At 46.0% G+C, this 12,807-nt stretch overlaps 1 protein-coding gene across 4 annotated transcripts in view; it reads right to left on the reverse strand.

The window, feature by feature from the left end:
• Positions 1-12,807, reverse strand: part of DNAH10 (dynein axonemal heavy chain 10) — a 134,711-nt gene that overhangs the window by 51,151 nt on the left and 70,753 nt on the right. For all 4 annotated transcript variants that reach the window (XM_047697233.1, XM_047697234.1, XM_047697235.1 and 1 more), the window contains 8 exons: positions 11,014-11,160; positions 10,266-10,457; positions 8,634-8,752; positions 6,378-6,536; positions 5,243-5,378; positions 3,974-4,096; positions 2,198-2,332; positions 1,679-1,895 (listed from right to left, as the gene is read on the reverse strand). In XM_047697233.1, the coding sequence (XP_047553189.1) occupies positions 1,679-1,895; positions 2,198-2,332; positions 3,974-4,096; positions 5,243-5,378; positions 6,378-6,536; positions 8,634-8,752; positions 10,266-10,457; positions 11,014-11,160 (1,228 nt within the window). The remainder of the gene's footprint in view (positions 1-1,678; positions 1,896-2,197; positions 2,333-3,973; positions 4,097-5,242; positions 5,379-6,377; positions 6,537-8,633; positions 8,753-10,265; positions 10,458-11,013; positions 11,161-12,807) is intronic.

Raw genomic sequence — 12,807 nt, forward strand, 5'->3', positions numbered from 1 at the left:
CACCTGCCAGCTACGGGGCTAGGTGGTGGTCCAACCTTTCAAGGACACATGGCCTTCAGAGTAAAGAGGCGGGACATCTCTAGAAGGAGACAGGATTAGGAAGGTGTCACCTGAGAGCAGGATGGAGTCAGCAGGGGAGAGATGGGAAAGGCAGTGCGAGAGGATCCCAGCAAGGAAGGGGGCCCCTGAGCGGCGGGTGGGCAGGCCCCAAAGAACAGGGCATCCTCTGTGGCCAGGGCTGCCTCCTCCCCAAGCAGGGAGACGGGGAGCAGGCCAGAACAAGTCTGGGGGCAGGAAAACCCTATATGATGCCTTCTGTTTTTCCCGCGGAAGCAAGAAAAATGATCTTTAGCAGAGCAAGGGAAGGAGGTCAGGTGAAGGTCTGGGGAGAAGACAGGGACACTGCCACTGAGGATGGGAGAGTTCAAGGTTGATGCTCCATCTACAAGGCAGCCATCTGAAGTCGTGGTTTTCTCAGTGTGACTCAGCCCTGGAGAGGGACAGAAGACAGGCTCGGGGCTCCTCACAGGGATTTAAGAAAGGCAAGGGGACCAGGGTTTGGGCCAAGAGAGGGTGAGTGATAGGCCAACAGCGAAGGAAGGGAAGAAGAAAGCAGGGAGCACAGGGCTGGGCTACAGAGGGGACCAGAAGAGAGGCGGGTGGCAGTCCCCACAAGGCTCGGACCAGCAGGTATGGCCCAAGTCACGGAGGCCGATATTAGCAGCTAGTGGGAGGTCAGGGAGCCCGTTGCCGGGGTGGGGTGCAGAAGGCTTCTGGAAGTGAAACCACTTAAGTTCCAAAATAAGAGCCCACTAGGGGCCCTGAGTGAGGGGGTTGCTGACCACAGCCACATAAAGCCAGCATGGTGTGCACAGTTGGGAACCGCTCACCCATAGGAGGCTTGCCGAGCTGAGAAAGTACCAGCACACTGCCGCCCCGCCAGAGCGCAGGACTTGAAAAACATCTCTGATCTGCTCAGAGCTCCCCATGAAAAAGACCCAAGGCCATTTCACTTTACGTTTTCAAAAGAACACCCCAGGTGATGAGGATAGATGATGACTTGGGAAGATGTCTACGGGCCAAGTCATATTCCAGTATCATGAAGAAACAGACAAAGATGGGCCCTAGTGTTATGTATAGTTCTTGAGAAAGGCATGTTTTCACCAGATAACAGTTCTTGGAGCATGCACGTTTTCTTCCACACACAAACTTAAACCCTTAATATGATGGTCTCCTAAGAATCACCCACAGATCCGCACTTGATCTCCTTCTGTGCAAATACTCAGGAAGACAGCAACTGAGTTAAGTTGTGTAGATTTAGAGAGGTGAGTTTAAAAAAAAAAAATCGGTAAGTAAAAGGAGAAGAAACTCAACGTCCTGCAAAGTGTGAAAGTTTTAAAATTTAAACAGAGGAAAGGAAGCAAGTGCCTAACCTCATGGTGGGGGGGGTGGGCATGGTCATTCAAACTCAACAAGAAAAGCCACTAGGGCTCTGGCTATGGCAGTTCACGCATCAAACGTTAGAGGATACCCCAGGGGCTCTGACCATCACAGGTCTACAGAAGCAAACGAGCTGCAAAATCCACACAGGCCAACATGTGGAAAAGCGAGGTCACTTCCTCTGAAAACCTCCCCAAAAGCCTTCTGAGCAGGAAAACAGGTTGCACTTGGTTCTTACTTGGCAGTTCCCCGGGATTGGCCCATTCCCCTTCCTTATCGACAGAAGGCAAAGAAGCAAGGCGTTTGACACATTCATCGAATTTAATCCTTCCATCCTCAAGCAGAGACGCGCCCAGAGAACAGTACAGAGCCTCTAAGAAGTAGCACTCCAGGAGGTCGGGGTCCTCTATCTCTCCTTCGAGTAAGGCGTCCAGCATCCTGGCTAACTGTGTTACCTAGTGCACAGGAAAATCCAGGATCAGCCCATATACTCCACTCCCCTACCCCAGGGTCAGTTCTGGTCCTTAATCCTGAGACCCCAGGTTCCAGAGTGATGGGAACGTATGACCCACCATATTGGTTCAACCAGGTGGACCCTGGCATCTTGTTCTGCACAGGGTCCCAGAAGGAAGTGCCGTGTCTTCCTTGTCAGCAACCGGCAACGTGAGAGTTCGCCCCTCTGGCATCTCTCCCTCCTTGGACTCTGGGTTCACCTTTAAGGAAGAATCCCTCCTTGCTAACAGAGACGGTTTCTTACCATATTGAGGTCTGTCTGAGGGATTATTGTCTTCAGCTTCTCTCCCTGTCTTCCATCAACTACCCCTTCCATTATCACATTGATGAGATAGGGCACGTACTTCTCAAAGAGACTCTCTAAATGACCAAGCTCTACCTGGAAAAGAGTAGAATTCCAATGCATCTTCAAGGGTTCCTTTATTTAAATGGAAGCTAGTGGAATGCTTATCTTGGCAAAAGAGGCGGGGGAAAGGTCTTCTGATGAACGATCAATTTGGCAGGTGAGTGAACCCCAGTAATCGCACCTTATATCTGTAGAGGGGTCCGTCCTCTACAGTGCAATGAAATCAACTGCTGTAGAGGCTAGCCCACCACGGGGAGGGAGGGAGGATAGCAGATCCCATTGGACAGAAATGGGGCTGATTATCTTCAAGTTCAAGTTACATGGCCACAGTCATCTTGCAAAGAGTGTGGAGCAGTGGAAGCCCCTCACCCAATCTTCATGCCACCCAAGGCATGAAGGATGGCCAGAGACTGCATGGGCCCTTAGACAGCCCTCTCTCCCTTACAACAGTACCTCCCATGGTCCCATCATGTTCTCCCTGGTCTTCTCTTCTCTGGGATAATTATGCCCGGGCTTCCAATCCACCATCAGCCTAATGGCCGTCCTAGTGATATGCCCTGTGTCACTTTGAAAATATGGTAAGTGTCCTGGGTGTGGTCAAAAGGTCACATGTGTGTGGGCCTCACAACCTTCACATGACTGTCGCACCTGTCTCTGAACCTTTTATTTTTTTCCCCAAAGATTTTATTTATTTATTTGAGAGAGAGAGAAAGAGCATGAAAGGAGACAGGTCAAGGAGAAGCAGACTCCCCGTGGAGCAGAGAGCCCAATGCGGGACTCAATCCCAGGGCCTGAGCCGAAGGCAGTTGCTTAACCAACTGAGCCACCCAGGCACCCTGAATTTTTTTTTTTAAGATTTTATTTGAGAGAGAGAGATAAAGCAAGAACACAAGCAGGAGGAGGGACAGAGGTAAAGACAGACTCCCTGTGGCACAGGTAGCACAATGTGGGCCTTGATCCCAGGACCTCAGGATCATGACCTGAGACCAAGACAGACGCTTAACCAACTGAGCCCCCCAGGTGCCCACTCTGCACTATTTAACGAAGGCTTTTTTTTACAATAATATACATTTTAGCAGCCACGTGACACATGACAGGATTTGAAGTGAACTAAAACTAAAACTATCAGAACTTTATTACCTGACAAGCTAGGTCCTTCACACACTGCATTCATCCAAGTAAGCAAAAGCTGGGCCCTTCTAGAGATAAGTCTCTCAATAGGTGGGCCTCGCTGGACCAGGACTTCCAACTATAACCCACAAGCCAAATCTGGCCTGCCACCTCTTTCTGTAAATAAAGTTTTATTGGTACATAGATATGCCCATTCACATATGGTGGCTGCTTTCATGCCACAATGGCATAGTCGAGTAGCTGGAAAAGAAACCATATGGCCCACAGACCTTAAAATATTTACTCTCTACCCCTTTACAGAAAAAAAATTGTCAACCCCTGATCTAGACTATCAAAATCATTACCTATCCCACTAGCTATGGAATTATCTGGAAATCTCCTAAGTGTATCTTCCATGTTTTTATCCAATTTATTGATAACATTAAGTGCTTAAGATCAAGGTCAAGGTCATGGCTTTCACAACCAACATCCCTCTGAATTATGTTTATCCTACTAGTCAATGGTCCTAAAAACTTTTAAGTTCATTTTAGAAAGAATTTCCACCTTGTTTTGTGTTTCATTAACCCATTTTTTCCAGAATGGTTGATATTTCAAGTTTTTAGGATCCACATAAACCATTCCACATCGAGACACAGTTGCAGGAGAGGCATACTGCAAATCTCCAACCTGGAGAAATAAAGAAAATCGGTCACGTCTGCAGCTATAAACAACCGGACTGCATATTTAAAAGCCTTTGCTTTGTGCAAAGTTTTTTCAGCTGTGTAAAACCCAGTCATACCAAGATTAACATAGCTTTCATGAGGCTTCTAATTGAACACTGAAGTTTATCTTGGGAAGATTATATATTCTGATGTAGCGCCTTTTTAAGTTTTCTTTTACTATCAATTAATGTGAAAATTAATACACTTTAGACTACCTGACAAAAATAGAAAATTATAGAGAAGAAAATAAGTTACCCAAAATCCCAACACCAAGAAACAGACATTGTTTTGGAGTGTTCTCCTCTCACTCTTTTTTCTTCATTTTTTAAAAACATAGATGAGATTGGGTAGTATAAAATTTAATATGCATGCATCTAAACCAGCAATATTAACACACATCTCTATGAAAAGACACAGTTCAGTCAACCAATAAGAACAATATGCACAAATACTCAGGCATCGGCAAATTTTACAGGCCAAGTTAAAAACAGCATTGACAGTAAGCCAAAGTGAAAGCAAGTCTCAGGGCCACTGCTATGAAACAGGTTCAAAAGATAGGATACAAAGTTTGAAAAAAACATGAGAAGTTAAAGGCAAATAGTGCAGGAGAAAAAAGAAGGCAACTACAAACTCCATGCCAAAAAAAAAAAAGGCTCTAAAAGAGAGATCAGAGTAACAGTACACTAGATGGCACTACACTAAATATTTCCATATTCATAATAATGCAAATACTGTTTACTGATTCAATAGATTTAGCGATGTAGTACTCCGAGGAGGGGAGTGAGCTAGTGGTATGAGAGATGAACTCTCATTTTCATAGCAGTCATAGCACAGATACTCTATTAACTTGATAAAGGAAGGAAGAGCATGTGAAGTGTGTTATTTACAGACACTAGGATAATGACCAGATGAAAGTAAAACTAGTTACCTCTGGGGTTCAATAAAGAGGGATAAGAGGAGTAGGGAGAGTACAGAGTTGTACTCATCATAAAAACTCTTCTGCACTGTGTGGGTTTTCTTTAGTCACCTATATTTATTACCAATTTAATGAACAACTAGACTTTTAACTAAAAGAAAAACATATTAAAAATTAGTTTTCATTACAACTTGCCTCAAAGAGCAGAGCACAGTGTGCTTGAAGCCGAATGCGCTCACCATTGGCCAAGGTCAATAGCTTGTTGTCATCCATCACAGAATTCATGTTTTCCACCCACAGAGCATCCACATCACCATCAAATAAAATATACCTGCAGCAAAGAAAAGCAAGCCAAGCTTTCACATGGAAACTCCCCATACATGCTGATGTCTTTTTCCCAGGGTTTTGAGACCAGGACCTGTGACAGAGCACCCAACTTGGTCCCAAGGTTTGACCCATAAAATCAAATGGGTGGAAAAAAAGAGCCAACATAAAAACTGAGTTTGAGTCCCTGTGTGGCTTGTTTGGTTGAGCATCCAACTCTTGGTTTCTGCTCAGGTCATGGTCTTGTGGGTCCTGAGCTCCACTTCAGGCTCAGCGCTCAGTGGGGAATATGCTTGGAGATTCTCTCCTTCTCCCCCTCCAATAAATAATCTTTTATAAAAACTGAGTCAGCAACATTTAAGGATAAAGAAACATCACACAAAAGTCTGGATGTCTTGCTTCTCTTGCAGCCTGGAGGGCTGACAGCACAGACCTACATTCCCGCGTGGAATGGTCTGCGGTAGTGCAGTAGCATCTGTTCACGGAGACAGACGGTACCACGGTCTCATTCTTTCATTAAAAATGAGACTGAATATCAATGGCTAGCTACCACTGGTTTGGACACCGACTTTTCTCACAGTAAGTTTAAGGGAAAAGGGAAGTATTTCATATACCCATGCGCAATGGGTTGAATTGTGGCCCCCAAAAGATAGGTCCATCAGAACTAATGATGATTTTTTTTTTGCCAGTGGGGGGGGGTGGTCTTTGCTGATGTAATTAAGGATCTCAAGATGACAGCATCTTGGATCATCCAGGTGGGCCCTTCTCCAATGACGGGTACCCTTACAGAGGGGAGAGCATCCTCCCAGTCGAGGAGACAGAGGGAACACATAGAGAACTAAGATCCCACCAGGCAATCTGTGAACAGAGCCCTCGACATCTGACTCTAAGTCTGTGGACATCCATGCATGAAACGACAATACTGTACATTGTCCTTTTTTATCCAAACATTGAGGTAATTAACATGAGCTAACGCAGGCCCTCTCCTACTCACAAAGGTACTCACTTCCGCTCCTTCTTATCTGTTGGCCTATTGATCTCCCTGAAGATGTTTGACAGCACCCCGTCCGTCCAGTCTCGGGTAGTGGGGTCCAGGATGCCATAAAGCTCTGTGACACTCACGGCTTTAGGATTCAAGATGTACAACTTGGTCACCAGCCCAAGCCTAAATCAAAGGAGAGGCTTCAGCTGTGGTCCAGGTGGCCTGAACACATTAGGAAAATGGTCTGTGGCACCTAGATGGGGATTTGATGTTTTGGATCCAACCCAGAATTTAAAATGCAATCCACACATCTGAAACTAATGTTGTTCTATATGTTGGCTAATCAAGTTAAAATAAAACAAAACAACACAAAACACACTCCACCCAAACTCTGCCCTGGGCTTCCCATTGACTGTTAATGGCTTATATTAAATCAAGGGAACCATGTTTCACCAAAAATGTGGCCCCAACAAAAGTGAGGTCTGAACTGAAAACACAGCTTGGCCTTTTGGGGGCAGAGAGAAGCTAAGTTACATATTCATGCCTATGACAATTTATGTGACTGTTTCATAATTAGTTCATAGGAGATAACAGTCATCCAAGACAACATAACACACCCTTGGACTACGGATGTTCAATTCCTCATACTCATAGCATATCTGTTCTGGGTTGCTGACTTTATAAATCATGTAGACAGAGCATTAGCCTCCATAACGCCTGTAAATTCCTGCAATGCATGGGATTAATTCATCTACAGAAAACTGGACTTCACACAAGTTCATAATTAACTAAGTAAATCAAAATAATGATGGCATGCATATACACACGTGTATATGATAACTCTATCAATTACCTAATGATTAATTAATTAAAGAATAAAGGGCAGGAGTGCCTGGGTGGCTCAGTGGGTTAAGCATCTACCTTCAGCTCAGGTCATGATCCCAGGGTCTTGGGATCGAGCCCCACATCAGGCTCCCTGCTCCTCCCTTTGCCTCTTTCTGTCTTTCAAGTAAAATATTTATTTAAAAAAATAATAAAAGGCAGGTTGGCTATGGCACAACCCATTTGAAATCAGTAAGTCACTGTCCCTTGGTTTTCTCATAAGAAACATAGGAAGAAATAAAAAAAAAAATGACAGTAACTTACTCATTAGCTTTATAGACTATCTAGAAATGTTAAAGTCACAAAGATTATAAGGCTTGATTTAGGTTTTTGCTGGAATATTAGCATACAGGGAAGTCCTTCTGGAACCGAGTTCTTGCTTGAGAGAAAAGTGAGAAGTCAAAAATCCATCTCGGTGTGAGGACAGGCACTACGACTCACTACAGGTCTTCAGAATATTCTGTTAGGAGTGTGAGGTCCCTGTCCCTTGGAGCAGCATTGCTCCCGCTGGGCTGGGAATAATAAGGCCTTTGCAGGGATGACACCGTTTTTGGCCACTCTGATCCCATAAAATAGCTGCAAAAGGCTGAGTGCCCCCACTTACTCGCAAGGGGCAAACTGAATGCCAAGAAATACAACTTAACAAGTTAATTTTCAAAATATCTTTATAAGCTTGTTATCTCACAGATAAGCCTCATCACAGTCTGAGGCACAAAAGGGTCACCGTTTTGCCTTCTAAATTCACCAATCAGCAGTGAAACGAGGAGAGACGCTCTGAGTCTAACATGGGGTTTAGGACGCTGATGTGTTCAGATTTCAGCGTTCAGAACTGAATACCGACCCTGTGTAATGGGTCCCCCCCCTTCTCTCTTTTTCTGTTGTATGCGATTCTGAAGATGACTGGGTCTTGAAGATGACTGGTGGCCACATGCGTCCAATGTATTAAAAACATTTTGTGTTCCTTTTAAACTGGATTACACCTGGATTGAAAATGCCTTCTTTGGGGGGGGGGGGCTATATGTAGTTTCAAGCATGAATTAACTTTTTGCTCTCATAATTAAAAAAAAAAATGCAGTGTTTGGGGCACCTGGGTGGCTCAGTCAGTTAAGCATCTGACTTGGGTTTCGGCTCAGGTCATGATCTCAGAATCATGGGATCAAGCCCCGCATTGGTGTCCACATTCAGCAAAGTCTGCTTAAGACTCTCTCTCCTCCTCTCCTCCGCCCCTCCCCCTGCTCTATAAATAAATAAATTTTTTTTTCTTTTAAAAGGCAGTGTTTTAAGACAAATTTTATCTCCCAGGAATTGAGAAAGCAAAATGGGACTCCATGATACCACCACCAACAGGACCAGGAAACCACCCTGGCAAGCAGGCCCTCCCCTCGGTGTCATACTCACTTGGTCTGGGCCTGACACAGAGCGTTGATGACCACAGACTTGCCCCCTCCGGTAGGCCCCACCACCATGGTCGTGTGGCGGGTTAACATGGTCTCAAACATCTGGACCACTTTATCCACCTGTGGGGCAACCATTGGCAGCTGGGGTAAAAATTTTTTTTAAAAAAAAAACAGCTTTGTTGAGCTATAATCCACATACCATATAATCTGCCCATTCTGAGAGTGCGGTTCAGCAGGTCTTAGGACACGCAGTGCGACCCTGTTCAATTTTAAATCATTTTACTCCCCGCCCCCCACCCCCAAAACTCTGCATTCATTTGCCCTCTCTTCCCAGCCCTGCCCCCAGCCGCTGGGGCTGCTCATCAGCTTTCCGTGTCCGTGGACTTGCGCCATCTGCATACGTAAACGGAATGACATGAACGGAATCACACAGATCACAGGATCTGCAGGCTTTGGCATCTGGCTGCTCTCGCTTCGCACGTTCTCAGCGTCCATCCGTGGGTCAGAACGGATTTCTTTTTTGTGGCCAAGGACTACTCCTTTGTGTGGACATATCGCCTCTGTTTTATTCACCCGTGGATGAGCATTTGCGTGGCTTCTATTTCTGGGCTCTTACCCAGACATCGTGTAGGAGTTCTTGCGTGGACCTACGTTCTCATTCCCCCTGGAGGTACGTAACTCTACAATTAACGTCTTGGGGAACTGCCGGATTGTTTTTCTGTTGCCGCTACATCATTTCACATTCCCTTTCTAAACCACCAACTCTAGAGGAAAACGTCAGGGTAGGAAAGGTGCAGCGAGCTCTCTCGTTGGTGACCGGTACCGGCTGCCCCAGCCCCAGGCCTCAAGGGAGCCTGATGCCCTGAGACAGCCCAACCAGAGGCAGCCACTCTGGTCCTGGAGTCTTAGGCATTTATACCCTCAGCAGAAGACGCTGGTAGTACTTTTTGGCTTATGGACAACATATACAACCTTACAGACTTCAGACGATCAGAATCTTATCAGTAACATCTAATTTTTCTTCTAAGTGGGATTGTGGAGAAAGAAAAAGGTGGGGTGGGGAGAGAGCGTGAGATGGTGGGACCCCAAAACGAAACACTTGAGCCATCACGGTATACCAAAAACAGCTGGAGGGCGGTATGTACATGCTGCGGAACATGACTGGGCCTCAAAAAGGAAGGTGATTCTGACACCTGCTAAAACATGGATGAACCATGAAAACATGCCGAGTGAAATAAGCCAGCCAGAAAAGGACCAAGGCCGCAAGATGTCACTTACGTGAGGTCCCCAGAGGAGTCAGATTAATAGAGACAGAAAGCGGGGCAGGGGGGAAAGGCAGGGGAGGACCGGGGGCTGGGGAGGGGCTGGGGAGTTGCTGATTAATGGGGACAGAGTGTCGGTTTTGCCGGATGGAGAAGTTCTGGAAATCTCTTTCACAGCAATAGGAATATACTTCACCCAGCTGAACTGTACAGAAAACGGGTAAGATGGAGATTTTTGTTACGGGTACTTTAGTACAATAAAAAGAAAAAGTCAGGGAAAAATGCCTAAGATGGTAAATGTTGGGTGGATTTTACCACATTCAATTTTTTCAACCAGTAAGGACCCAGACGACGCCCGTGCGCTCACTTACCTGGACAGGTAAGACGACGTAGCCGCCCTCCTCCAGGACCTGCTGCACGGCGTCGTTAAAATGGGGGTAGCGGACACGCGGGCAGTCTAGTCCGGGAAACAGGTCGGAAATCAAACCAAGGAAGAGAGGGACGTCCTCAAAGACGAACTTGGGCAGATTCATGTCTCGAAGGGCCCTCATCAGCACCACATCCTGGACGGAACGCAAGAGACGCCTTCAGAGGTATTTCCGAAAGACCCGGGGACTAGTCTAGAAATCCTCTTATGAAATAGAAAACGAAGCTTTATATAAAATATAAGACATACAGCGTTGCAAGTACAGAGGCTAGAGAACCAGGGGAGCCTATGGACCACAGAGCGGCCGAGGTCTGCTTTGGAGTAAGTCCCGTGCTTTTATGGAAAAGCAGGAAAAACAAAAAATAGCCAAAACATGCTCATGTCTTCCTGAGAACGGGGTTGACCTCCACCCCTCCACCCCACCTTCCTGCAATTGTGGACTGGTTATTACCACTGAAGCCTCAGAAACTGGTGCTATGAAGACTTTCAACTTGACCTAGTAATTAGTCAAATTGAATAATAATAATAATAAATAAGAGACCTAATTAAGGCCAGCAACCAAATGAAGTGACAGTGAAGACCAAAGCTTTCCGGGGGGATGAGAGTATAGCCTGCCATCTCATCTCCACACTCGTTCGCTGCCCATGAACCACATGAAGCCCTGGCAGACGCGGGCATGCGCAGCCCCCTACCTCTTGAAGGTCAGAAGAGCCTCTCTTCAGCTCTCCAGCCATTACCAACACGGACTTCAGGGCTCTCAGTCCAAAATCATAGTGGTGTTGCTTGGAGAGCTGCTCCCGGGCCAGCTTATAGAGGACGGTCATCTTTTTGGCCAGGGTCTTTTGTGATCAAAAACAATGAAAAGCAAAGAAAGAAAATGACCCAAAAGCAACAGGACATCATTCTACAAAGAAAATGGACGTGAAGCTGTTCAGATGCTCCATTAGCAAACAGACCTTGCCTCTAAGGGCAAGACCTTGGGGTGAGAGGGGGGGTCTTCATTTTCAACAATGACAAATTAAGCACTAATTTCAAAGAATGCAGGTCTCACCAAAATTTGAGGAACTCTCTCTGAAAGCGGAGGAACATCTTCAGTGGCTTCGTTTAAAGACTAGAACCCCTCCAACTTTTTAAAATCATAGCAATCACACTCTAAAAATGTGCTTCCTGTTTATTTGGACCTAAACATAGTAAATCTTTTCCGGGTGGCGTCTGGGTGGCTCAGTCAGTTAAGCCTCTGCCTTCAGCTCAGGTCAGGATCTCGGGGTCCTGGGATCGAGCTCCATGTGGGGCTCCCTGCCCAGCGAGGAGCCAGCTTCTCCCTCTCCCTCTGTCCTTCCCCCACAATTCATGCTCACTCGTGCTCTGTTTCTCTCAAATAAATAAATAAAATCTTTAAAAAAAAAAAAAGCTTCTCGGGGCACCTGGGTGGCTCAGTGGGTTAAGCCTCTGCCCTCCGCTCAGGTCATGGTCTCAGGGTCCTGGGATCAAGCCCCACATCAGGTCTCTGCTCAGCAGGGAGCCTGCTTCCCTCTCTCTCTCTGCCTATTTGTGATCTCTGTCAGATGAATAAATAAAATCTTAATAAATAAATAAATAAATAAATAAAATTTTAAAAAGCTTCTCTTGCAACTCATCTTTCAAGACAAGTCAGCCCCTCATAGACTACTGATGTAGCCACCGATATAGACTACTACCTCAAGGATTCAAGGCCTGCTGCTCCCTAAGGATGATATGGGGACTAAGAACCAGAGATTCCAACACTCCTATTCAAAATCTGGACAATGTGCGAGCAGTAAGAGCCTTTAAAAAAAAAAATTACGGGGGTGCCTGTGTGGCTCAGTGGGTTAAAGCCTCTGCCTTCGGCTCAGGTCATGATCCCAGGATCCTGGGATCGAGCCCCGCATCGGGCTCTATCCCAGGATCCTGGGATCGAGCCCCGCATCGGGCTCTCTGCTCGGCGGGGAGCCTGCTCCCTCCTCTCTCTCTGCCCGCCTCTCTGCCTACTTGTGATCTCTGTCAAATAAATAAAAATAAAATCTTAAAAAAAATTACAGAAAAGAAACCTCACAACCCTTTGTGCGGGAAGTATTTGCTATTTTGTACGTTTTTCAGAACCTTCTAGGAAAATACAGGAGCATACTTTTTTATACATATTTTAAAAGATGATAAAGGACATTGGGTGCGTGTGTGTACGTGGTACGAGGCTAAGTGAAGGAAGCCCATCAAGGGTTACCTACGTATGATTCCATGTACAGAACATTCTCGAAGTGACCGGTTGTCATGACCGAGAATGGCAGGGGGTTGCCAGGAGTCAGGGCCGGGGTGGGGGTCGGGCGGGGGGGGGAGATGTGATACCAGAGAATGACAGGAAGGACTTTCTTTGTGGCGATGGCCCAGTTCTGTATCCTGATTGTGGCTCCGGTTACAGCACACGGGCAACAAAATGTTCTAGAATTCTACATACACACCAGAGAGAGAGGATA

Source organism: Lutra lutra, chromosome 12 (assembly GCF_902655055.1).
Source record: "Lutra lutra chromosome 12, mLutLut1.2, whole genome shotgun sequence".
NCBI classification, from domain to species: domain Eukaryota; kingdom Metazoa; phylum Chordata; class Mammalia; order Carnivora; family Mustelidae; genus Lutra; species Lutra lutra.